Genomic DNA, 24953 nt, shown 5'->3' with positions numbered 1-24953 from the left:
TGTTTATCTCACAAGGTTTGGTGACAAGTTGTCCGTAGCGATATGGCGATCTAACCTCGGTGGCAAGATTCTCGGCGATTCACGATGAAGGATCCGGAAGCAAATGGCTATGATGCGGAAGAGGTAAAACCAGAGGAAAGGTCAGCGGTAAAACGGAATACGCCCTTTTGTCGCATTGCATATCTTCACCCAAATACGTACCCTTGTTGCAATTCGCAGCCTCTTTAAAAGCATAAGTGGGGTGTTTGACACTGCACATGTGAGGATTGCCTCCCGTCGCCGTCAACCATCCTCCTGCTACTGATCTATGCACTCGAGAGCGGATCCGGTCTCTCATCTCCCCTGATTTATCATGGTAGAGAAAATTCAGCCGCCTCCGGCTTTGGAGTCTGAGCCATTCGATCTACCAGCATCAAACCAACGGCAGCTTGGGCATCCACACCCTCCGGTAACAATTCCTCTCGCGTTGAGACCATCCCAATCCGTAACATAAGAAATCAGTCTCAACGACACTATTGCTGCCGTGAAGAAGCTGCAGGCGCAGGACCAGAGTGTCACCAAACGACTTGCTTCACGCGGCGCAGTCCTCTTTCGAGGCTTGCCGATTCATAATGCCGACGACTTTAGTCAGTTTGCCCACTCATTTGGGTTTCGACCACACGAAATAATTGGCATTGTCATCAAACGACCATAACTTGCCCCTAATATCTCGCTTGCGAGTGAGGCGGCGAAGGAAGTGCTCGTCCATGGCCACAATGAGTCGCCACAAGTCCCTTACGCGCCTGAATATATCTTCCTGTATAGCCATAGGGCGCCGTTGCGAGGCGGCGAAACACCAATGGCCTCCTCTCTTGAGCTTTTCAGCAGAGCTCAAGCTGAAATGCCTGATTCTGTCGCGGATCTCACTCAGAAAGGTCTACTTAGTAGACCAACCTATTTGAAAGGTCGCCAATATCCTGGTGGTTCAACGTTGAAAGAGGCCTTTGGCACGAGCATTGTCGACGAAGGGTACATCGATTAGTCGATCGAAGGTCGAGGCTTAGCTTTCACGCTATAATCGAGGTGTTCATACAACCTGGGAGTGGTTTGATAACGACGTAGGTATTGTTGTTACTCATCATCTGCCTGCGATCCGCACGCAGTCCGGTTCAAACCTTCCAACCTGGTTGACAGGGCTCGCACTCTTTTACAAAGATACAACTGTGAACAATCTAACAACTTCTGTACGAAAGAATGTCACCGTCCAGCTGTTTGTTGATGGTTTTCCAATCCCAGAAGGGTTTCTCAAACATCTGATTACTATCACGGATGAGATTCGAGTTTTACATTGGTGGGAGCAGGATGATGTGCTTGTGTACGACAATCTCATTGCTCAGTACGGAATAAAACCCTGGGAAAGAGCTCAGACTGATAGAGTTGTGATGGCAAGTCTGGTTGATTCGGATGAGGTTCCAGGAGCTTATGGAACCGTGGAGTGGGCACAGGTGGTTCGAGCTCTCGACGAGTGAGGACGCATTTATTTAGGTTTAGGCTTCTATTAGAGAAATGACATAGTATTTACTGGTTCCATTATCTTTCGTTAATCATAAATTTTACAGTTATTTCCAGGTCATAGCATACACGCGTCATAATTTGCAGTTTTGTGGAAGATGTGCAGAATTACAGTGCGTAGAACGATCCTGTGATCTGCCATATGCAATCGAAGGCGAGTCCCTCTATAAATATTAGATGCTTCAAGGAAGGGTATCGCCACAGGGACACAGAAACTCACAAAGTTGTATTACATCATTCGATTGCATACGTAGATCAATTGAGTCAGATATGCGAAGCTCAAGCGAAAAGGGGTACAGGAATAATCTCGGTATACGATCATCGTGAATGAAAGAGGACAATTTCTTAAAAATCAAGGACAGACAAGCGATTGAGCCAATGTGGAGAGCCAGGAATTACAGACGATTTACGACCCGCGCGTCAAACTATCGGGTGCGGCCAATTCGAATACCCACAGCCCAAGCATTGATCCTCTACCACGGATGGCTCTGTCCACATATTGTCAGCGTTAGAGTTGAATATGAGACTCGGACTACTTACCCTTCCATCCCAGCACCAGAAGGTACCAACGCCGGCTTCACCCTTCTCCGAAATGACTTTCAGTAATCCAGAGACACTTTCCTGAGCGCTAATTGATCCCTTGACCTCCCAGCCCAACTCAATGTCGGCCATGTCACTGTCGATAAGGTTAGTCGGATCCCAACACCTCCACAATGAATCACCCACGTTTCAACCTCTCCAGGATGGAGTGCTAATATCACAGTTTCCCGCTTCTTTTCTTCGGATCGTCCCAGCTCCGCTGCCATATGCCTCAACATTTGGTTGAGAGCACTCTTGCTTGCCGCGTAGGCACCAAATCCGTCCTCGAAGTCCATGAACTGCGTTGTAGATCCTGAATCCGATGAAATGAAAACAACTTTGGGAGGCGGCGAGTGAGGACTAAGGTTGATGAGCTTTTGGGCGCAGACGATCGGCCCAATGGTGTTGGTGTACAAGTGCAAAGCAAAATCAGAGAACGTTCTAAATGAGGAACTGGTAATCAGCAATGTCTTCGTCCATATTTAAGGTACGCGTACATCTCGGTCGCCCGGTTGGGATACTTCAACACACCCGCATTGAGGATGACGTTTCCCAATGTCATGCCGTTGTTCACGGCTTCCTGAACTTTGTGAACGAAGTTCTACTTGCCATTAGCCTCTCCATGAATATTTCTGGGTTATGATTGATACAATTGCATCTACGTACGGTGATGCTTTCATTGCTGGTGATATCACATTGTTGCACAACGCATTTTTCTCTGGCGTTCTGCGCGTCGATCAATTCGAAGAGTTTCGGGGCTGCGGACACGTTGCGGACTGCTGCTAAGACGTGGTGACCACCGTCGAGCAATTGCTTAACGAGCTCTAAGCCGATGCCACGAGAGGCACCTACTATCACCCAAGTCAGAACTGTCATTTTCGTTGATTTGGAGCCGTGCTGAGGTGGATAAGTGACGCTTTGATGAAAGAATCACTTGACTTACGTCAGCTTTAAATATACCGGGCATGTGTTGAAGATGACATAATCAACACTTTGTTCGACAGGCTCTAGGTTGATCCTGTTGACGGTGTCAACTAATCATACCTAGGTAGCTACGGGAGTCACTTGTGCAGTGTTCAAGATTTTGGCAGTGTCGGTCAAGAGGGACGCCCCCGTTGCCGCCCAGTCTTGCGGCGAAAAGCAAGCAAGCGTTGCTAAGAGCAGTGTACAGTAGCGCTTACGAAGGTTAAAACTGTATAGGAAAACAATTTCAATACTAGAAATCTCAAAACTAATGGCACGATTACTGCATAAGTTAATTACGAGCTTTATAGGGAGGCCCCTTGAATGACTGGGGATTGCTAGGCGTGAAACCTGTTGGCTTCAACGCACGGTCATCGCAACAGCGGATAGATGGTCACGTTAGTGTGTTCTAGGCTTCTTGAGGCCTGGATGCTGAGCGTTGGACCGCCTACGGCAAGGAATATCCCGAGATTGACCAGAAAAGCATCGTGAGCGAATATGCCCTCGTTTAATCAAGCAATTTGAACTTGGAAAGATCTCAAGTCCCGAAACTCCAAATTCTCGTACCCAGTATGATCAAAATTTTGACCTCGCCAAACGATTGCCAACTTTCCAAACCCCCGAGGCTATGCTATGATTTTCAACGCCATCGTGCTTCAACTAAATACCCGAGCAGCAATTAGAACTTCGCTCTGCCAACCCCTTCCCTCCTACTACATGTATATCGTTTGGAGTTTTTGGATTTCATCCTGTATTTTCCGTCAGTGGCAGTCTTTTGGCTTGCTTTTTCTTGCAGGGGTTGCAAACTGGTGAAAGGTCACGCGGAGCACGGATCACGTAGTAGTTTTTTCTCGACTCCAACTCGAACTGTTGATTGAATTCTTCTCTTAGATAACGGAGTAATCTGTCCGGCGCGATGGAAGATCCAGGTATTCTCTGGTATCCTTGCTGCTTGTTCCGATGTATGTTGAAGCTGCTATCCATGATGTGATGTTGTTCTTTTCTTTTATGTCTTCTAGTCTAGAGGGTTCAGCCAGCAGATGGTGAGGACAAAAGTGAGAAGGGCCCAGGACAGATTTTGGCATGGAAAACGCCCACACTTAAGGACCGATGAAGGCCTGCAGTGCTCTACTTATCCGACAGGACCTGTTTGGTCGGTCCTACTACGTGTCACAAGCTGTATCAATATCTGCAGGTTTTCGGCGCAGTTGCCTGAGTCAAGCCAATCGCGGCCATCCGTTGCTGTACAATGGTAGCTGTTGTTTTTGAAAGACGACGGCCCATGAGCCCAGCTACCAAATGCGCAGCTAAATTTTGTGTCTTGGTGTTAGTAGACAATTCTGGCTATGGCCCAGATTGTGGTTGGTAGGAAAAGGTGGAGAACCTTTTCGATAATAAAGCCGGGACCGACGGAGGAGTGGGAGGCTGTTGGCCTGCTTACTTCAGCAGGTGCACCGCCGAGTGGGAGAGAGACTGAACGCAATGGAATAAGAAGGGCGGGGGGCCAGACGGAGGCAGAAGGTGGACTGGCTTCCTTCGTTGTCTTTTCTTTCCTTTGTTGGTACCATACCCGGGGGCATGGACTGGACACCATGGGAGGTGTTTCGTGCAAGTGGCACGACGCCTGTCGACTTCTTTAGTTTGTTCGCGCTGGACAGCTGCAAGATACTTTCGGCTTTCAGCCGAGTAGACGGTGTGGCTACCGGACCTGAACTTCTTGTGTTCATGAACAGTTTGTGGAAAGAGCGGGAGCTCTGCAAAGACCGCGGGGCGGTCATTCTGGATGTTCTTTGTTTTGGGTACAAATCGCGAACAGTTCTCCGAAAGATGCTGGAGGATTCTGCCTATTACGAGAGTCAAAGTGGCTGTCGTCATATACTCGGAGCGTGGAGTGTGGTTCCAAAGGGAAAGGTGACGTGCATGGTGCGCGGAGAGTTGAACAGCCGGGTTGTTCATCTGATTGAGCTGCCTCGACCGGTGGTGGAGGTCGCGCTTAGCCGTGTCTACGGAGGTGGATGTGGAATCTACTTGACGGGGAGCGGGAACGTGTTTTCTTTGTTCCCCAAGATGACGTTTGAAACGCATCAACTTTGGATGCCATGTAGGCTATCCCAGGCAGACCGTGCTCGACTGAAGAGTAAACATCAAGGTTGGACCGCTATGGAGTCCCCCGACTCAGCCGGAGGGAATGTCGAAGTCGGTATGAAGGTTCGTAGGACGAATGACCAACATTTTTGGATTGTGGATATGAATGCCAAGGGAGGCCCGCGGCAGGTGCAACAGCCCAGTGGTGTTGAAAGGTGAGAGCGCGCCGTCCGCAGTGGCTGAGGTCTGGAAGAGTAGCTGACATCGGGTGGCAGCGGTAGTCAAGCTGAGCATGGTTCACGCAGTGCGGATGGGGGAATGTCGGAGAACTTCCCTCCTCTATTAGCTTCACTTAACTCGAGCAGTCCATCTGCCGGTTTACCACTCGATGAACTTCTCCGACAGCGTCATCAGAGACATCTTCACCCTGAAATGACATAAGGTCACCTCCCAGCTGGAGTTTTGGTGGAGTTGATTCGCCCCGAAGCGGTAGAGCAGGAACTCAAGGGAGCTCTTGACGATAACTCTGGTATAGACCGAATCGCTCAACAGGTGTACGACAACTCTTCACAGGGCAGACCCTACCGACAGGTCTTTGCTATCTTTTGCCTTATCGAGAGAGCAGGCTCTGTCAAGACATTCTTGGATTCCGTCACAGGAGTTTGTGATTCAGATCTGCCTCTACAAAAAATAGAATTAGATCACAAGGTAAGGTTGATCTCTGGAAGATGAACGGCCCGGATAAACCTCTGGCATGTTTTCGAGGATGGACAGCATAACTCACTGAAATCGTTTATTGACTGGCAATGGACATTGAGAAGCACTTTCCTCAAGGGTATTCAAGGTATCGAGGCACAGTATCGAAAGTTCGGTGATCGATTCATATCTTCTTTGACGTATCAGTCCGATCCCGATGGCGACGGAGCAACTAGGGGGTTCAGTGAAGTCTTCAAAGTTAAATCCCCTCCCCTTCATCATAACTTCAATCCAAACAACCCAAATATAAACAACAATCATGGCAAGTGATGAAATTATAAATTTATCTTTGAGCTTCGGAACCAGATTATGTTTTCTGGCTTTATATCCCCATGGCGTCCGTACCTTACAGCACTCTTCAAGGTTTCATCAATCTTCCCTGGGTATTCATGGATCTTTGCTAGGCCGTCGGCCATGCCTGTAGCTTGCCTTGCAACCCACAGCACAAGATCTTGATTCATCATTGGATTGCCGTGAATCTCACAGTATCTGATCAAATTGCACTCGGCCCACGTATCGCCCCCCAGAGTGTGACATTTTGGGTGCTATGATTTCGCGATCATGGAACATATGGACTGTTAGGAAAAGAGCAACTTGCAAGGAAGTTTCCGAAGAGCTGCGACGAATTGAGAGGCGATGCGTGGAAATCGAAGCTGACTGCGTGGATTCCGTACCTTGGCCTCTGCCAGCGTCTAGCGAGGAGTCTCCGGACGTCAATATCAGGCTGAGCGACACTTTGATCGATACAAGTGCTACTGAGAAGAGTCATCCAATTCTCCGCGCTCACCAGGGCCGCGTATAGGAGCCGCCAGAAGCGAGAGGGGGGCGTGGTGGTTAATTTCTACCACCTATTGCACCAGAAGTTTATCGGTCGACTGCAACCACTTTGGACGAGGGACATAATTCAAACTGAGTCGGAAAATGTTCAACATGCCAAATGATTGTGGATGTACCTCACTTCTACATGTCCAGTGTCCATCCCTTGGAACTCTCCTTAGTCTCTCGCTCCACCTGAGTCTCCCGCCAAATCAGCTTTGTGTTTGTGTAGTGAGCGATAATAGTTGCGATGATCATGCTTGTATTCTTTGGGCTGGCCGGGAATCGTCAAAGCCTGTGCCGCTAGGCTATCCGATGGAGGCAAGTGATTTTCTAGTTGGGCAAAGGCTCTTTGGTATGCTCAAAGGAGTCTATGTCGGCTGTCGTTAGGCGCTGGCGCATCGAATCTCGCTATCGATAGGCTGAAGGCTTTTGGATTGGAGGCAGGCAAAGAACCGTCATTGGAGGTGGTGTCGAATGCCCTGCATCACTATGGGCATTTTGCCGCCAGCCCGCAGCCAGCTCTGCTCTTTGGCTGGGATTTTCAACCTGTCGCAGCATTTCCCATGCGCCGCACACCCGTATACATTGTACGCAGCGCTGTTTCCAACAAGGCAAAAATGGGTATTGGTCGTTGACCTGCAGGAGAGGTGGAGACTTGCAAATCCCAACAGGTCCTTCATGTATCGAAAAGCGCTTGGGCTAATTCCTTGCTAGTCTGTTGTAATTGGTCTGTTCTGAGATGCCGTGACGCTACTCGGTTGTTGGAGACTGCTATTTCCCATGGCCTCTGGCCTGCTCCTGTGATGTCCTCCTTTACCCCTTTCTTGCACACAAGAACACAATCTTCCATTCCTATTCCATCAGGAATGGATTGGCTTCTGGATGGGTCTTGTCTTAGCGACTGCAAGACCGACCTCAACAACGTATACGCCTACCAGCCAAGCTTAGTGAAAGTTGTAGTAATAGACGGCAGCGATGAGGTGGGATGCGATACCAAAATAAAGCTTTATTCAGCTCATAATCTAGCAGGACCCCAAGGAATAGACCCTAGAGGACAAGAACTGGGAGGAATGGTTTCTCGAGGTTTGTCGATTCCCTTCTTGGTGACGAGTTTTCTAGCTAAGTTTGGCGCCAAGAATCAGACAGAACTAGACCAGATTGATCAGCCTAAGCTCACCTTGATGTACGAATCTCAGCAAAATACTTCACCTTGTCAGAAGTCGTAAGTAAGTGCTAAATCCCGTTCTAGCTTTTCGCGGCGAGGACAGAGGAGCCCGTCAGCAATTCGACCTACACACATCCGTTATCTTCCATTTGCCCAAGACACTTTCAGGTTAATTTCGAACGAATTGATGATTCATAGCGGCATATCTCGCGTCATCAGTCGCCAGGATGTGGCAACCTTTTGTGCTGGAGAAGTGACCATGGGCAAGCTGAAAGAACTGGCGATTGGTGAGACCAAGTCAGAGCTTGCTACTACCTCTGAATTATTGACTAATCCGTGCAAGTGTATCACTGTAGAACATCTAGTGCTTGGGATGGCGATTTAGCCCTCTCTGTTACACACAATGCAAAGAGAGGTTCGACCAACGCCATAATCTTCGGTACCGATCCCGAAAATGAAGATGAAATTGTCGGCAGACTCAGCTTCTCCTCCAAAGCTTCACAGCACCCATTCCTTCTTCCGGGAATATTTGCCGAGATAGAGAGAGAAAGGCAGCTGAAACGACTAGTTGGAAATATCCAAGTCGAGCTGGAAAAAGTGATTTTGGACGTGAGCTCTCAGGGCGAAAGTCAAAGCAATCAAGATTCTACCCAGCACACTATTGACCTTTGGCTTGATACCACGGAGCTCCGGAACGGACTAGTCAACTGGAAGAAGCAGCTGGAAGAAATGCTGCTCCATATCGAAGAGATGGCCGGAAAATACTCCTCATCAAGAGTCTTGCATCAGCCTGCCGCATCTAGCAGTGCTGATGCAAATACGGATGTGATGCAGCAGCAAGCAAAAGTGAATGACAAGATCAGAAACCGATTGAGGTCGATAATACATGAGTACGATGAGATGATCAGAGACTGTACGATGAGACTAGATGGAATGTCAATGGCAAATCAGCTCGTAAGCCCGCTTCTACTAATGGTCTCGCATCTACGTTATATCGCTGACAAATGCCCAGTCTCATGCAAAAACAAACATGCAGATTGCAATCGAAACCAAACTAGATGGAAAACGTATTCAAAACATATCCATTTTCTCAAAGGTCTTTTTACCCAGCATGTTTGTCGCGGTAAGCCAGGTCTCTATCGCCCCATAACATCGTGCTGCCTGCAGATGGCCAGTCAAGCTGACAAGACATCGTCCTTACAGACAGTATTCTCGACAGACTTCTTCAATTGGTTTCCTACTGAACATGAAGCAATGATTTCGCCATACGTCTGGGTCTTGGTAACCTTCTGTGCTTGTCTGAGCGTTCTGATACTCGGTGGATACTACCTTCTGTCCACACGGCTAGCCTGTCTTCGCAGTGCGCACCAGAAATCTCGGAAGTGGTTGTCGATGGTTTAACTCGAACTACATGCGCCTTGGTGGGAAGAAATTACTACTACTTTGATTATGCATTTCATGGCATGTTTTCTTGTCGAACCAAAGGCAGAACCTTGGAGGATATGGTTGAGATCTTTGGTGTGTCCGTCTACTCGAGCAAGGCCATGATCGAAGGTCATTACTAAGGGACAGAACTCAAAGAGAGATTTTGGACAGGACATCGGCGATAGTAGTAGTGTGGTCAAGAAAAAACTTAGCAAGCCCAGTACCCGGGAGTAGTGTTGGTATCCGTATCACAAGATAATGGGGTTCGAACCGTAGTTCTAGCGTGGTGACGAAGGGTTAATTGATTATATTTTGATCTCTGCATGACGTGGAAATGAGAGGTTAGCCCGTCAGTTGGAAGCCGATATAGAGGTCCGTAGAAGGCCCCTGCGCTTGCGCTGACTCGTGGTCGAATTGGACTTCTAATCCGACAAGTAGACTAGATATCTTCTTGAAGCCAACGACTCAGCCGCGATTAATTAGTTTTCAGGTACATTGAATAAGTCTCGGGGAGATGGGTGGATGACGATTGGAAGGGGTATTCATCGCAAATACGATGCTCAGGTCCTCATGATGCTCTGTTTACCATCGGTTGCTAGACGACGACTTCCGTACCGGACTTCGAAAGTAAGACAGCCAGCCAGCCATGACGCCACCACCGCTTTCTAGGATTGGAATCAGCTACCTAGCGTGACCACGGCGGAGTAGGAAGAAAAACAAATTATTCACTGAAATCGCATTTCTAGCGCTGGCAACAGCTGCTGTCGGTGTCGATTTGTGCCGTTGTTTCCGCGCTCAGGCACGGGGCTGAAGGTTTGCGGCCGGCGTTAAGAAGCGCCATTTTTGGAGGCTATTGAGTGCCACAACGGCGATCGTGAGGGATAGGAGGCACTCAAGCACTGAGGGGCCAATGGGAAAAGTCTATTTCTCCTTTGAAAGACGAAGCGCCGATCCATCACTAGTCGCGCCCTAGAACATCACGATTCAAAGCACACGAGCTTGGGGTCAGGGGCGCTCCACGTTGAAAGCTTCTTTGAAGTGGAAGCCAAACTAAACTTCATCGAGTCATGACGGTTGCTATGTCCAAGCTATAGTCCGGGGCCATAACATAGTTAGCCTTTCAACATAGCAAGCCAAGTAGGTATATATGAAGCCATCGCTTTCTGCTCTTGGCATGGAGTTCTCGTCTGCTCGTTGCTACCCACTTCAAATATTCCCAGGCTTCTAATCTTAATCCTAAACTCTTGTAACATCAACTGTCGCTCGTTACAGCCCCTGTCCACAACAGCATCGCCATTATGAAGATTACTACCGTCACCGGCGCCCTCGCCTTTGCCCTCTCCGCCGCCGCCGCCCCCGGCGCCGTCACTTCCACAAGCAAACGTGGCGGCAAGGCCACCTGCCCCGTCAACGCCGCCCAGCCCGATGGCAGCCTCGGAAGCTCCTACGTATCAACCAGCCTTCTGGTCCCCATCTCCAAAAACCTGCCCAATCTCGCTTTCCCGGCGACTCAATGGGCGCAGGTGACGCCCAACGATGTCTGCACCGTCTTCAACCTCGAGTTACCCGTGGCTCAGACTCAGGGCAAGGTGTGCAACCTCGTCTTCGACTTCCCGTCCTGGGACCAAGCCCCCGGAAAGTTCGTTTTCCTGGGCCCGGGTACCTTCAAGTTCACCGGCTACGCTATCGGAGTCGGGGCCGTCGCCGGCCAGACCACGTACAACAAGCAGCCCGCTCCCGGCCCTAGCCCGCCGAACCCCCCGCCGACGATGACTCCGGGACACAGCTATGTGAGTCTACAATGCTAATTGAGCAAAATGAAGCCCGCAATGAGTCTCGATGACTGACAATAGCGTCTGCAGATTGTGAACAGTGCCCCGTGCGGCATTCCGGCTGAGGTGCCTGGCAGCGTGACTGTTTCAGGAAGTCTTTGCTCGCCGGATACCACTTTCTCTTTCCAGCAAAGTCACAATGGCTGCCCGTTGGGATTCTTCGTCGTCTTTACCGATGCGTAAATGGCGGAATTGCTATGCCCGTCGAGGTTCATCCATGCCAATGGGCGATGACAAATCCATGGTGAAGAGACCAAATTCAAGCGCGATGAAACTTTGAGGTGAGGTCATCCGCGATGTAGTTTAGTTTTTCGTTGTCACGAGATCGAATAATTGTCTGGTGTTGTCAAAACACTGTGAGGAATCAGAGGGATATCCGGTATCGTCAAGCTTTGACATATGTCGTCGTTGGCACGCTCGTCTATTGAAATTATTACGATGCTCAGTATACCAGTCCATCCTCTCTCCAATACCTGCTCCTTCTCACCATTCTCTCGGGATGTACCTGGGGGTAATGTCTTCTTCATCCGCGGAAGTCTTCAGCCCTAACCCCTCCAACACCCGATTCTGGAGCGGCAGCAACACGAGAACAGCGCGGTTAAACCTCCATCCAATGACAGGGACCATCGCGCCGATCATGGCGTCCAAAATGAAGTGATTTGCCGTTGCGACAATGGTGAAGAGCATGGCCATCGGCCACAGGGGCGCAATGAGACGAAGCGGACGGTGGGGCGAGAACCGGCAAATGCTCCAGGCGAGGAAGAGGGCGGTACCACAGTGAAGACTCGGCATCGCGGCAATGGTCAACTGGAACTTGTTGTGTGTCCACGCGTTGCCTCCTCCCTTTGCTCCGTGGAGCACATCTTCGAATCCGTATTCGGCCGGAAGCATCCGCGGCGGCATGCAGCGGTAAGCCGTGACGATGACGAAGGCGACTGCGTTATCCACGGCAATGGTCCGTCGGATTCTCTGAAATGTACTCGGTGGCAGAAAGGTGTAGCAGTAGATGAGAAAGATAATTCCCAGGCTGATATGAAAATAGTAAATCCTGGCCAGGTAGGGCATCAACCAGGGCATGTTATTCAGGACATATCGCTGTACGCCGAGTTCAATGTCGAATCCGAGAAAGTGCTCCAACTTCAAAATGGAAATCGCATGATCGCGTGCTATCGTGAAGACGGCTTCGTTGCCGGCTATCATGCGTGCCGAGAAAGCTCGGAGCAGTTGGTATATCCTGCGAGGCAAACAAGCTAGTCAGCGCCTGTTCGGGAAAGGTTACAGGAAGCATTGATGCGGCACAGATCATCTCATACCAGTATGTCGCATTCCAATACCAGATTTCAGCAAGAAACGGAAAGGTATTATAGAATCGAACAATGAGCTTGCTATTGACCCGGGACACCTCGCCCGACTCCGCGCGCATCCCCGCCTTGAGGAGCGGAGAGGTGGGGCGGGAGGAGGAATCCTCCGACCCACGCTCACACGATTCTACGTCATCGTCGCGATCCAGTCGGCGGCGGTTGATGAGGGTGCCTATGGTGAAGGCAAAGACGATGACTAGAAGAGGAAAAGGTGTTAGAAGAGAGCTTGAGTTCGTGGAGATGATATAAACCTAGTCCAGGTACACTGATAGTCCGATCCAGTCGCATGTGAGAGACTTACAAGCCGGTTCGACTACATTCCTCAAGGCGCCAAGTGACGAGGCCATGATGGGTTAAACAGAGAAGTAGAAATCTTATAGAGTATTGAGTGAGTGAGCGAGGTAAGGGGACAAGGCTGTCCCTGACGAGAAAGCAGAACGAAAAAACAGCTCGTCTCCCTAAAGGCAGACAGAAAGAAGACGGGAGTGAGTGACGAGAAGTTATTACAACAAAAATGCCAAATCCGCCAGAAACCTTTTCACCTGGGAAAAGAGGAGAGGGGGGTGACTTGGCTAATAAACATTCTAGGCACAATGCCACCCAGAGCCCGCTTCACCGGGACAAACCCATAACGGGCGGAAGGTGTCCCAAGTCCAACCGCAGCATTCCGTGGCCAAGCATTGTCAGATCGGCGCCCCAGGCATTGGATATCCCGCCCAGCCTTGAAGGTTGAACAGGACCACACCTGTGGGTGTCATGGCACGGAGCCGTCTGATAGGTTAGAGTTGGGGGCGTCGAACGTCGAAGGAGGAGGGCGGAGCGGAACTGGAGACACGACGACCTGACGTCCCACACCACCCCATCCCACATGTCCACCATCCATCCATCCATCATCCCAGGCGAAAGAAGGGCTCGGCGCGGGAAGGAGGGCACGCGACCGAAGCCCTCCCTGACGCGTGTGTGATTACACCTGGCAACGTATAGCAAATGGTAAGCAAAATAACAGCCCAGTTTTCATTACAGCCTCCTTGCTCGCCCGGTACCCACGCTGGATCACTGCAATCAACCATGAACTGACGGTGGGTGTCCGAAGAACGTCCAAAAAGGTATGTGGGAATTCCTCTTCTGGTGGATCATCCAATCGTTTCGCGTCGGACTATACCCACTCGCCAGGTACTCGTAGGGGTTGAGTCGTTGACTTGCTGTGGTTTTTCTCGGCAGCCGGAACAACCGGAATCAGCATCAAGGGGTAGAATTCGGGCGCCAAGTCGAGTCCGAGGGAAAAGTCTTGCCATCAAATTTAGAGTATGGAGATCAACAGAGCGTTTCTTTCTCCATCTAACAAATGGGGGATGCTTTGGTAGTGGACCCGTCGTTTGGCCAAGCGTTGGAAGCTCGTGGGACCTTTTTGGGAACCTTGGAACTGTCATAATAGGGTAACACAAACTCAATCGATGTTATCAAAGCTTGCTGTGGTCGAGTTATGCCTTGGGTGCTTGCTTTAAAGCTCTTCCAAGAATAGGAGGTTCGCACGGAAGCATGCATCTTGTCGCATGCTTTTCATGTTCCCACCTCCCAACATCAGCACGAAGACGCGTCCGAGCGTGGGGGGAAATCAGAATAGGAGTAAAACTTCCGCTTCGAAAAACAACCTGGAACCCAGCTTTTCCATCTTTAGCTTGCACAAGCGCCAGGGTCAACAGACGAACAAGGCTCGACGGTAGTAAGCTGCCCGATTGGTAGCTAAGATCAGAAGCTTGATACGCAGCCACCCTTGGCGCTAGCTGGCACGCCGCACGCACAGCGCACACGTTCAAGCAACTGACAGTGCCAGTGCCGGGACGGCTGTCGTACGTTTTGTCCGTGAAGGAGCTGCTGCTGATGTGAGAAGCGTCGTGTCTGGGCGTTTAGACCATCATCCTCTGCACGTCAATCACTCTTCTGGGATATATACGTATCAAAGTGAACTTGCGAAGACGATGTAGGCACGAAATAGACCCAAACGATTCCCAGGAAGGGGTAAGGCGAATGAACAAGCGTGGCCAGAACATTGTCCCAATCAGAACGAAGACATCGGACGTCGGACTGTTTATTTGTTTTGCGGAAAGGTTCAACCCTCCATTGGGCCGTTGGCGAAAAACATCGGCGTACGGAGTTCAAAGTCCCCGGCTTCGGCCGAGGTTCGTTACCAAGGATGAATGCAGCAGCTGGGGAGGAACCCGGCGGCGGAGTTCGTCGACCTTTAAAGCGATCACCACAACCTTTTGATAAAACTCTTGGCAACGGTCTGTGTCCACTCAGATCAAAGCATACCAGGTAATCACTCAGGACTAAGCGGCCGCTGATTAGAAAATTGCGGTCAAGTTTACGCTAACGACAAAGCCCCCTCGACATTAATGAATAGACCACCACAGAGCCCCGGATACGCCGGATCCTGTAGGGCCGGCTACTGAAGTGATATTCAGAGCTCATCGAAGCTCTCCTCAATCTCCTGGCAATCAAACCCTTCATCGCCTTGGACGTTTTGGCAGAGCCATTTATCCAAGACGGTATCTTGGCCGACGGGCCTTACGGAAAAGTTCTCTACCGTCAGGTTGTCGCACCCACCGGCAGCTGCACTGCACCGGAAGAAGCCCGAGCTGGCCACGTCGTCCGCCATGGTGCCGCTAAAGTCCTTCCAGACGACGTCAGAGATCTTAAAGGTCGACGTATCGCACGACTCGCCCGCGTGTCCAGAGAAAGACTCGCACTGAGTGATGAAAAGTGGTTCTCCGCGAGTGCCGTCGAGCTTAATATCCTCTAGCACAATGTTACGCGCGTATCCCGTACCGCCTCCGCCGCCATTGGGCGGATACCCAATCTGGATCCCGCTCCACGTCTTGAAGTAGCAGCCCCGCAGGGTGTCGTGCAAAGTCACGTTCCGTGCCAAGAACTTCTCGATATACTCGAACTGACCCATGAACTGGCCAATGGATCCCATGGCTATGCCAGTGCTCCCAAAGAACTCGCTGTCGTAAATGTAGATATTGCTGGAGTTGGCCTTGACGGCGATTGCGTCGTCGCCGTTGACGACCACCCACCGGCGGAAGGTGATGTTGTCCGAGTACATTGTGTCGGCGCCGTCCGTGTTGAGAGAGTTGTTCTCTGACGACGAAGTGCTGTTCACGTAGATGTCCTCAAAGACAATGTTCTTGGAGTACATGATGTTCATCGTCCACATCTGGCTCTGCACGAACCGAAGGCCTTTGACGACCGAGTTCGAGAAGTAACGAAAATTGATATTCATCGGTCGGTGAGGCATGTTGGATCCACCCGCGTTGAGATCGTACCAGACCTGGCCATTGCCGTCGAGCGTGCCGACTCCGTGGCCCTCCCAAACCACGCGATCGCCTCCAAAGTGCCATACAGTGCTCTGGTTCTGGAAGTCCACGGGCATCGACACCGATAGCCAGTACGTCGTATCATTGCTCCAGAGCAGTCTTCCACGCTGATCGATCACAACATCGTCTAGGCTGGTAGTCACCATGGTCGACTTGATGTTATAGACGGGACCGGACAACACGATGATGCTCTTGGTGCGGCACTTGTCGTTGAGCGCGCTCAGCAGCGCCGGCGCGTCGTCCCCGCCATTGGCGTCCGGCTCGAGGATGCAGAGGCTCCGGCCTTCCTTCTCCGCTCTCTCGGCCCAATCGCTGGCGCTTGGGACATATAGTTCAGATTCTGCGAGAAGAGTGGCTGCCGAGAACCGAGTGCCCTCAAGCCCGAGCACTATGCTTGCGGTTAATAGTGCGAAGACTGCCAAGCTTCGCATGATGGATGGTTGCTAAGGCCTCGAAACCCAATCAAGGGATGGAATGAAATGGATTGCGAGCTTCGGTACACGCGAACAGAGGCTTTTGCAAGTATATTGATGATGGCTTCTGACGAAGGAGACAGAGACTAGTGCAAAGCAAATAAGTCTGTGGCGTCTATCAAACCACCAGACAGGAATGGTGTATGAGTTCTGAAACTATCTCTCAAATATGAAGTCAAGCCCATCGATGAGTGAGTGTTTATTCTGTGAAACCCAACATTGCATCAGATGATGGAGTTCAGGGGGGAGCAACCGCTGTCAACGAATGACATGCGCCAAGTTTAGCGGGGTAAAGCCCCGGATCATCCCCCGTAGCGTCCATTCCCCGCATCAATTACGTCTTCTGCCCGCATGACGCCCTGGCAATCTGACCCTGACATCGGGCATTTCAAGGCTTGTACTAGCTGATCTTTGTGATGTTGCATATGGGAATCAATATCCATGTGTTTCTCCATGGCAAGGGCGAGTAATATTGAGAGATATTCATATAGGGCTCTTGCCGATGGTAACCTGCGGGTTGGTCTGATGATGGATGCAAGTTATCACGAGTCCGGATCAGGAGTGTTAACGTTACCGTTACATGCATCCATCCTGATCTTTTGAGCGTCTTTATTTATGATAAACGTCATTTCTAATTATGAATCACCAGGTGACCTCGCTAATGCAGTCGTTCTCGTCTCGGCCGGCGGGTGGATACCCGGCCCGTCCAACCCGGCCCGAAGGCCCACTTGGATCCGGCCAACAGGTAGCTCAGACATCACCATTGGACGCTATAATGAAACCTAATTATAGGTTCCCAATTACTTGGATTATCGTAAGTATGAGAAGAAATAGTCCAATATACTTTGAGTTCCCCAGGCCGCAAAAGCTGCCCTTTGACTAAGCGTTCTATGAAACATCTCTTGCTCAATACGAAACCGTCTCAACATATCACCTCCAAATTTATGTAGAAAGTATGTATCTCGGCTACATTGGAAGTTTAAAGAGGCATCGGCTGTTCTACTGTGAGTGAAGAGGAACTGGGCCCTTCCAGGCTTATGTATTATGAGGATAAACTTTGACGTCCGTCTAAGGCAGGAAACTAAGGAGACTATACAACTCGACGTCATCATTTTCATTTGGCGACGAACTTTTCGATATGAAGTTCATTAGATCTTTGATATCTGTTCAAGATGTCGTGCTCAAAATTCTCTGTGAGTATCCACCACAAGAAATTTGACATTGCCCGGCTTGCGTCGCGCCTTTGCTCTAATGACACCTTCTATTTGCTATGAAATGTTTTGGTCCCGCGTAACGTGCGTCTGATCCCATTTGGGTTGGTTCACATTTAAACGAGGCAGGCTGAAGCTGTGAGGCACATTCAAACGTGGGAGATTGAAGCTTCCCCGAAGAGACAAATCCGGGCTCTGCTTGGCTTCTCGGAGGCCAGACCCGAGGTCTGAGCGTCGAATCTTTTCATCCCCCACAGATAAGTCGTCACCGTCTATATGTGAAAGCGTCTTCTTTGACAAATTTGGCCGAGAAAACCGATTGAAGGCAACGAAGGTCTCCTTGTCACCCTCGACAGCGTTTGACGGGGAGACACGCGAACAGACCGGCGCCGAATCGCCACGGCGTCTTCCTGGACAGGCTGCACATCCATGTATCCGTAAATGACATTGAGGATCGGGATCGACACTCCATGAACAAAAGTGCAAGCCAATACACAACGGGGACGATAGCCCGTATCATATCAATCACTTCGCTATCGCCTGCTGCTTCGGGGACTGTGGGAAAGAGGTGACGGGCATAAGCTTGTACGTGAGAAGCACGGCGGGAATGCGGCGTAATACGAGAATAAGAGCGTCAAGACCAAAGAGTCGGCCAATGCTGATTCCAGTGATGTCGGAGTTGAAGTCACTCCGTGGTATGATGGTCCCTAGGTAGATGAAGCCGCCAAAGTTGAGGAGCACGTCTATGTTGGCGTTGACTTCGTCGTGTCGCTTCTGTGCCTCTGCGAGGTACTTGCCGTCCCAGTTGATTGCACTGCCAGCGACGAAGCAGGATAGCAGATCGTCGGTTCCAATGGCTCCCGAGGTGCCCATCAGGAATAGCTGACGAATTGTTAGCCAACTATGTTTGCATGCAATGTCTGAATAATTACACCAATCGCCGTTGGGACGAGCACGTAGCTTTCGGAGTCGATTCACTTCCTGCGTCTTGCGTTACACCCTAGTGTCAGCATACTACATATTCAAAGATAGATGGACGTACTTTCTAACCGACTATCTTAGAGGAATTCTGATCAGCGTTCCAAGAATGATCTCATAGGGGGAGCTCGTGACAACAAAGTAAAGCCACGTCTCCAGCAACCAGTTCAGCAGCGCAATACCAACGCCTCCACCTTAGCGGGCAACATCCCCGGCTCTGGGAAGGATTGCACGAACAACTTCGTGTAGTGTCGTAACATCGGCGTGCACCTCGGATCCCTCTGCATGTCGTATGAGGTGTGTCGTAAGCATTAATATCGGGAACCCGAAGCCGTCGTTTGCGCCACTCTCGGAAGAGATTCTTTCACGCAACGAGCGCCTAACAAACTTGTCGGCAAATGGCCCCTTGGCAACCGCTTGTGAGACGACTGGGTCGGTCGAAGTAACGCAGGAGGCGATAAAAAGGGTCAATTTGGGAACAGTTGCGAGGATACAGGCTGTCGTGGCTAACCGCATGAGGGTCATGATGGGTAACATGAGGATGACCATTTCTTTCCATTTCTTCTTCTGGTACATTGCCGGCAACTGTTAGCCAGCCATAATTAGTTGACTACCGATCATCACTCTCGTGAGCCCCTGCAAATACAAGGCATTTATCAGTACATAAGCGCATACCTTCGTGTTCCTGTATTCAAAACTTGTCACGGCCACTGGATACGCACGAGAGTGATGTCTTTGGTCTGTCCCTCGACGGCTGATCCCCATCTCTCGCTGTCGACAAATCTTGCGGCTATTGGACCAATGCATATGCCAAAAACGACGGCCGGTACTAATGAAAGCAATTTGTCAGTAGGTATTGCCGGAGAGTCTGCCACTCTCCATGTCCAACGCGAGAATGAAGCAAAGGAAATGATGGAGGATTGTGTTACAGGCCTCGCCTAGATACTACACATTTTTGATCTTGACAGAGGAAATGCCAAAGAGAATGATGAATGCGCTTGCATGTCGAACAAAATAATCGGTCATAGCTAAATTGTTTATGGCACGAGATACCCACCGAAAACAGCGAGAACGACATTCAGCTCGCTAGGTTCAAGGGTAGGCATTTCGGCTTTCCACATGTCGCTTCACCTCCAAAAGTCAAAGAGAATCTATGCACCCAAAGGGTGTGTTGTGCGTTTGCCGAGAAGGGCTGCCTTGGCTGGCAAGGAATTTGAAAAGGGTTATGGTCTCTTTAGCTATTACTCACACGACAGTTGCATGAAGTTGCTTGGGAGAAAGAAAAGGAAAACAGATACCAACCAGGCCTCGAGGAGAAGATGCAGAAACGTCAAAGTATTTTCTGAAGAGCTGGAGAAAATGCCGCAAAAGACAAAGTCAGAGAACGGAGACCTGAAATGACAAAGGACGGAAACAGCTGGTTTACTCCCAGTGGTATGACGGTCACCTGGTAGCCCAGCGCTGCTGATGAAGAGTGGTCTGGTGGGCGGCGGAAAGGCATGTGGTTTCTCTGCAGTGCTGAGAGTCGGATTATTTAAGAGTGGTATGTCACCCAGGGACATATTTGGCCGCGGACCAAAAAGGAGAGCCTTAGCTGCAGATCTTGGGCGGCCAATGGAGTAGCGCGCCGGTGGACGCACCAGACGTGTTGATGCCATTGGTGAAGTTGTGAAATAAATTGCTGTGAAACGGCGCATGAACCAGATACGTCAGCTCATAGGGAATAGAGACAATTCTCTTATTCTTTGCAAGGGTTTTCTATAGAAAGACAGGGAACAGGCTGGCGTAGCCCGACTAACGTGGCACCGCATATTCTGGCTAGTGTCCGTAATACCGACCTTGGCCTTCCGAAGGCATCGACAATTGTGGAAGGGGAGAGCGCAACAGCCACGAGAAAAAAGCATATAACACACATTATTGACATCTCCACTTATTTGGATCTCTACTACGACATTGCTATGAATCGGTTGGTATCACCAAATTCGCATGCCAGACCCAATTGCTCTCACAGCGGGCTCATCCTCGGCTAAAAGACCACTTGTGTATGACGTTTAAAGAACAGTTCCCATGGAGGCAATCAACCTTGGTTGCCTCTTTAGGCAATCGTTATGGTGAACAAGGTTTACATTAGCTAGAAGACATGGGAAACGGTGGTCAATGCATTGCCTAATGCAACCACGTCCGTCAACACTGTCACTCTACCACAGAAAAGCTGACAGGATGAGCATGTCAATTGTCCTCAAGTTGCTTCATCCGGAATGGCTCGAGCTGTCAAGGACTCTCACAAGGCGTCCGATATCGGATCTTATCAGCTAGAGCCAGATATTCATATTCCCTCGAACCTCTTACGGAGTCCTGTGTTCATATGTGCAGTTGAACACATGGATGCAAATTTCATTTGCCAGGAGACAAGTAGGTCAATATCGCGATGGAAAAGCTCGTCGCCGGCCAATCGATTGCCCACGCTCCGTCCGTTTTTGTTAGGTACGTATTCGAGTTCCGCGGTGTTTCCGAAACAACGGAGCATATCTGCAGGAGATCGGTTCATGTACGTTAGCTTTGCCAATGGTAAATATGTGGTCAGTCGATCAAGATATATTGTCTGGCCATACGCTGTGTTGACTTCTCAAAAAAATCGCAAGTAATGTAGGAACCTAGTGGAACTTCGGCTCGAAGTCGATTCTACGTTGCATATATCAAAGATAGAAAAGATCGAGACGAGTGAGAAAGTATTTGGGTGCTCTCCAGGCCATAGTAAAAGTTGATATCCCCGCAAGCGCGGCGTTTCCGTCACTCGAAACCTGGAAGTAATTTGTCAACCAAAGGCAGTACATTAGTAGAGTGCATTATCGAAAGCGCATGTTCCACCTACATGTATCGATTCGACCCTGCCAATTGTCACGAGTCTTGACTCAACATGCGTGGGTCATTATTGATTAAGAGTCTTTTCCTAGCTTTGAGAAGTATTGCGACTTTGCTCTTCGATTCGCCGACTGGAAACCTGCGTATATAGGTTCCAGCGAGTTGAGGCTCACGTTCAACTCCTTAGCCGTGCCTCAAAAATATCAATAAAAAGGGATTGTAAGTCAAGGCTACATTGTAAACCCCCATGTTAGCTCATACTCAAACCTTTTCGCGTGTCACTCTCCGAACTGAGTATCTCCGGCTCCAGTGTTGGGTATCGAATGCAACAGACGGTCGGCATCAAAACTAACGGGATAGGCGGAAAGATATGAATGAATTAATTATACGCAAATGAACAAAATTTCTGTGGCTAAAACCTGTGCGTACTACACAGAAAGACTCAGCCACGAATGTCCTTGCTTTTATGATTTCAAGCCCAACGTTGCTCAATTTTGATCCCCAGCCAACGGAAGAGACTTGATTCGCTCATAGATCAGCGACAATAACTTCTTCAAGAGGTAATTCTGTGTTTCACGCACGTCTGCTGTTCACCACCAATGACTACGTGCCAACGAGTTTGCCATGGATCTCCCAAGGTCGAATCAGCCGAGCTTTCACGCGGCCCCCACCCCCCAATAATAATGCCACATCGAGTCTCGACTCTCCAAGACTCTTCCTACGTCAACCATGCCGTGCGACGCCAACGTCTGACATGCTTCCAAACGTCCTGCCATGCGCTCCACCGTGGCACCACTGACAAGACCCGGACCTGACACCATGTAGCCACAGCGAAAGAGGCAACCTCATGAGCCGCCCCGTGCCGTGCCGCCGGGCTCCTGATCCGTTCGAACCTCCTCATTGAACGTCGCCATCCGATTCTCTCTCCCCCCCGGCCCCCTCTCTCTGCCGCGTCCCCTGCAGGTTCCGACAAATCCGGCTAGAGATGCATTATCCCGCCGCCAATTGAATCAGACAGTCCAAAAACAGACCTCAAACGCCCACTCAATGATCACACACAAACACGCACATTCAGAAGGAGACGAGCCGCCGTGCTCCAAAAGTGACAGCGGGAATCAGGCTACGCTTCGGCCCTGCGTTTGCTGTGTACCGACTCGCTATGTACCGGGCATCTCTGTCCAAGCCCAGCAGGCTATTTAACCCATCCTACCCGGGATTATCCCGCGGGTGGGTGGGGGGGGAGGCTGAATGCCAACTCAGAGTCGCGACCAGACGAAAGTGTGTTCTCTGGCACGCCCTTGCCGTCCCGTCGTCCCAGCCTTATCGGCACTTTAGTTACCTCCACCGGGATCTATCTGTTTCTCATGTCTGCCCAGTTGGCTGGTTGCCTTTACGGGTATCTTCCTAGTCGAGGGGTCTTGCCCGCGGGTGGATTGTTGGGGGGGTTTGACAACCCATCGAAACCCGCGCGGAAATGGGAAGGCTTCCGGAGAGAGAGAAAAGGTGAAGCTTATTTCCTGTCGAGCCAGGGACGCGGGGTCTGGGTAGAGACTCTTGTTGCATCGGAACAGCGTCGTTTTGCGCGCTGGTGCTATCCTGGGTAGTCTCCCTCGCCGAGAACAACACCCCACGCACAGCTTGGCCGCCGTCAAAAAAGAAGTTCCAGGTGATTACCATGAAATAAACCCCCTCATAACATACCAGCACCCCTGCTAATAGTAAACCACAGGAACAGTCAGATAGTTTTGCCCAATAAGGTACAACCACATCATACCCAATCTTATGGGCTCCCTACTGTAGCCTGTTCACTGCAATTTTAACCCCCTCCAGAGGGATAGAGGCATTTTACAGCACCCAGGCCACGCACGGAACAAGGTAGGCAGACACAAAAAAAACGAACCTGGCATTCCCATAGGCACAAGGCAACACCGCATCGCCGCCTACTTTTCAAATCTCGCATCCCATTTGGCATCCCCAAGGTCGCTAGTGGTTTGACCGCCAGCCCAGATCAAAGCCCCCGATCATCCCGGTCACCCAGCAAGCTACAGCACTAGCTAACCAACGCCGCGCCCGCGCCGCCGGCCCTCGGATAGCTCCTCCCCCTAACTACCTACTACCTAAGGTGGTAACGAATCGCCGCCAAACCACACTGGGGCAAAGCTCGCACAGTCGCGCGCAGTCGCGGGTGGCCAACCCCCCAATCACGAGCCCGCTGTTTCTACCCGCCTCTCATGATGCTCCATCTCCCCGTGTGTACCGTACCAAGCCACTCCTCCTCCAACGCATCAATCAGCCAGCTGACAACAAAACGCCCTATTCATACAACCAACAAACCACACACACACGCACGCACACACACAAATGCCTCACAGGTGCATTGATTCCGATGACCTATTAACCCCCATTCAACCCCCCCGCACCTCTGACCTCCATTCGCTCCAACGCCCCACCCGTCAATTTTGCATGATGAACATGAAGCCACCGTGCCAACAGGTCTAGACGCCTTGGCCAACCCCCAACCACACCCCGTCCAGCACATGCCTGCATGAACCTCGATTCCGGGAGAGGGGCGCGGAAAGAGACGCCGAGAGTGGAGGAAGAGGAAAGAGAGCAGACATTCTCCAGCTCTCTCTCTCTCCCGCGCTCATCCTCAACTCCTCCCGTTCCCGTTCCCGTTCCCCTCACAGATTTTGGAGACGAGGGCAAAACTGGAGCTATTAGGTATCCGTATCTCCGTACATTTTGGCCCGCTTTGGGCAGGCATTCGGCGGCGCCGTCCGCAACCTCCAAAAGTCCCCACCCGAACAATCACAAGGCATTGAATCACTTACTCACAAGGAACCAAAGCCATTCACAAAGCTACTCATTACCCACATGCTCACATTCAAGCCCAGTACAATAGGCCACATGGTTATAGGTACCAGCAGGGGTAAAATTTTCCCGGGAGTCAAAAACACTCGTAGTTCGTATTGCTCAAAAACAAAACTATCATACCACGAGACGAGAGAGAAAACATTGGAAAAGAAAAAAAAAGGATTCTCCATCTCGAGTCCCAGTCCAACTGCCAACCAGACAGACAGGAAAATCCTCTGCCGTGTGGCCGTTCTCCACAGGCTAGAGGATCTTCCGTTTCGGCAATCGTGTTTGGCAAAAATGAAACTGGTTCCAGCAGTCCAGGATCCACCCCAAATCAACATCTTACAACCCTTCCACTCGATACGAGAAGCATGTTTTCGACTGGAGGGCACACAGCTCGATTTGAATATTGGCTATTGGCGAGCGAGCCGCTTCCGGGTTGTCCAATTTGATGGGAGCAGAAAAGTCGTGCTGAATTTAGTGCTGTGAACATCAAAAGTCAGCATCCGAGAATCCAATATATATATCAGGGTGATTTGGCTTACGGAGCAAGAGCCGCAAGAGCAGGTAGTGCAGGAGCCAGCGCAGCTGGCGCCGCAGGAGGAGCAGGAGCTGTTCGCATCAGATTAGCTTCAAGGTTGGACATATCTCATAGAG

The 24953-nt window shown here is 50.4% G+C and overlaps 8 protein-coding genes across 8 annotated transcripts; 2 read left to right on the top strand and 6 right to left on the bottom strand.

Annotated features, from left to right (window-relative positions):
- Positions 1–2024: 2024 nt before the first annotated feature.
- CORC01_08722 (uncharacterized protein) lies at positions 2025–3006 on the bottom strand (the record flags this gene model as incomplete). The annotated part of the gene is made up of 5 exons (XM_022620352.1): positions 2025–2039; positions 2092–2227; positions 2278–2571; positions 2628–2731; positions 2797–3006. 5 exons carry the CDS (start codon positions 3004–3006, stop codon positions 2025–2027), a joined length of 759 nt encoding a protein of 252 aa, XP_022473190.1.
- An 831-nt stretch (positions 3007–3837) lies between these two features.
- Positions 3838–4077, bottom strand: CORC01_08721 (uncharacterized protein; the record flags this gene model as incomplete). The annotated part of the gene is made up of 1 exon (XM_022620351.1): positions 3838–4077. One exon carries the CDS (start codon positions 4075–4077, stop codon positions 3838–3840), a length of 240 nt encoding a protein of 79 aa, XP_022473189.1.
- Positions 4078–7982: 3905 nt separating this feature from the next.
- Positions 7983–9483, top strand: CORC01_08720 (uncharacterized protein; the record flags this gene model as incomplete). The annotated part of the gene is made up of 4 exons (XM_022620350.1): positions 7983–8205; positions 8262–8872; positions 8931–9041; positions 9223–9483. Coding segments are annotated over 4 exons (1206 nt in total), but the record flags the coding sequence as incomplete, so codon positions are not given.
- Positions 9484–10641: 1158 nt separating this feature from the next.
- On the top strand, positions 10642–11358 carry CORC01_08719 (uncharacterized protein; the record flags this gene model as incomplete). Its single annotated transcript, XM_022620349.1, has 2 exons — positions 10642–11133; positions 11206–11358. 2 exons carry the CDS (start codon positions 10642–10644, stop codon positions 11356–11358), a joined length of 645 nt encoding a protein of 214 aa, XP_022473187.1.
- A 300-nt stretch (positions 11359–11658) lies between these two features.
- On the bottom strand, positions 11659–12883 carry CORC01_08718 (uncharacterized protein; the record flags this gene model as incomplete). Its single annotated transcript, XM_022620348.1, has 3 exons — positions 11659–12409; positions 12489–12732; positions 12838–12883. 3 exons carry the CDS (start codon positions 12881–12883, stop codon positions 11659–11661), a joined length of 1041 nt encoding a protein of 346 aa, XP_022473186.1.
- Positions 12884–14997: 2114 nt separating this feature from the next.
- On the bottom strand, positions 14998–16347 carry CORC01_08717 (glycosyl hydrolase family 28; the record flags this gene model as incomplete). The annotated part of the gene is made up of 1 exon (XM_022620347.1): positions 14998–16347. The coding sequence occupies one exon, from the start codon at positions 16345–16347 to the stop codon at positions 14998–15000; it is 1350 nt and encodes a 449-aa protein (XP_022473185.1).
- Positions 16348–17872: 1525 nt separating this feature from the next.
- CORC01_08716 (uncharacterized protein) lies at positions 17873–18031 on the bottom strand (the record flags this gene model as incomplete). The annotated part of the gene is made up of 1 exon (XM_022620346.1): positions 17873–18031. The coding sequence occupies one exon, from the start codon at positions 18029–18031 to the stop codon at positions 17873–17875; it is 159 nt and encodes a 52-aa protein (XP_022473184.1).
- A 94-nt stretch (positions 18032–18125) lies between these two features.
- Positions 18126–19154, bottom strand: CORC01_08715 (sodium/hydrogen exchanger family protein; the record flags this gene model as incomplete). Its single annotated transcript, XM_022620345.1, has 2 exons — positions 18126–18482; positions 18816–19154. The coding sequence occupies 2 exons, from the start codon at positions 19152–19154 to the stop codon at positions 18126–18128; spliced, it is 696 nt and encodes a 231-aa protein (XP_022473183.1).
- Positions 19155–24953: the final 5799 nt, after the last annotated feature.

Source organism: Colletotrichum orchidophilum (genome assembly GCF_001831195.1).
Source record: "Colletotrichum orchidophilum strain IMI 309357 chromosome Unknown Scaffold_75.1, whole genome shotgun sequence".
NCBI lineage: Eukaryota > Fungi > Ascomycota > Sordariomycetes > Glomerellales > Glomerellaceae > Colletotrichum > Colletotrichum orchidophilum.
The sequence above is the reverse complement of the archived record's forward strand: the minus strand, read 5'-3'. Positions and strand labels throughout refer to the sequence as shown.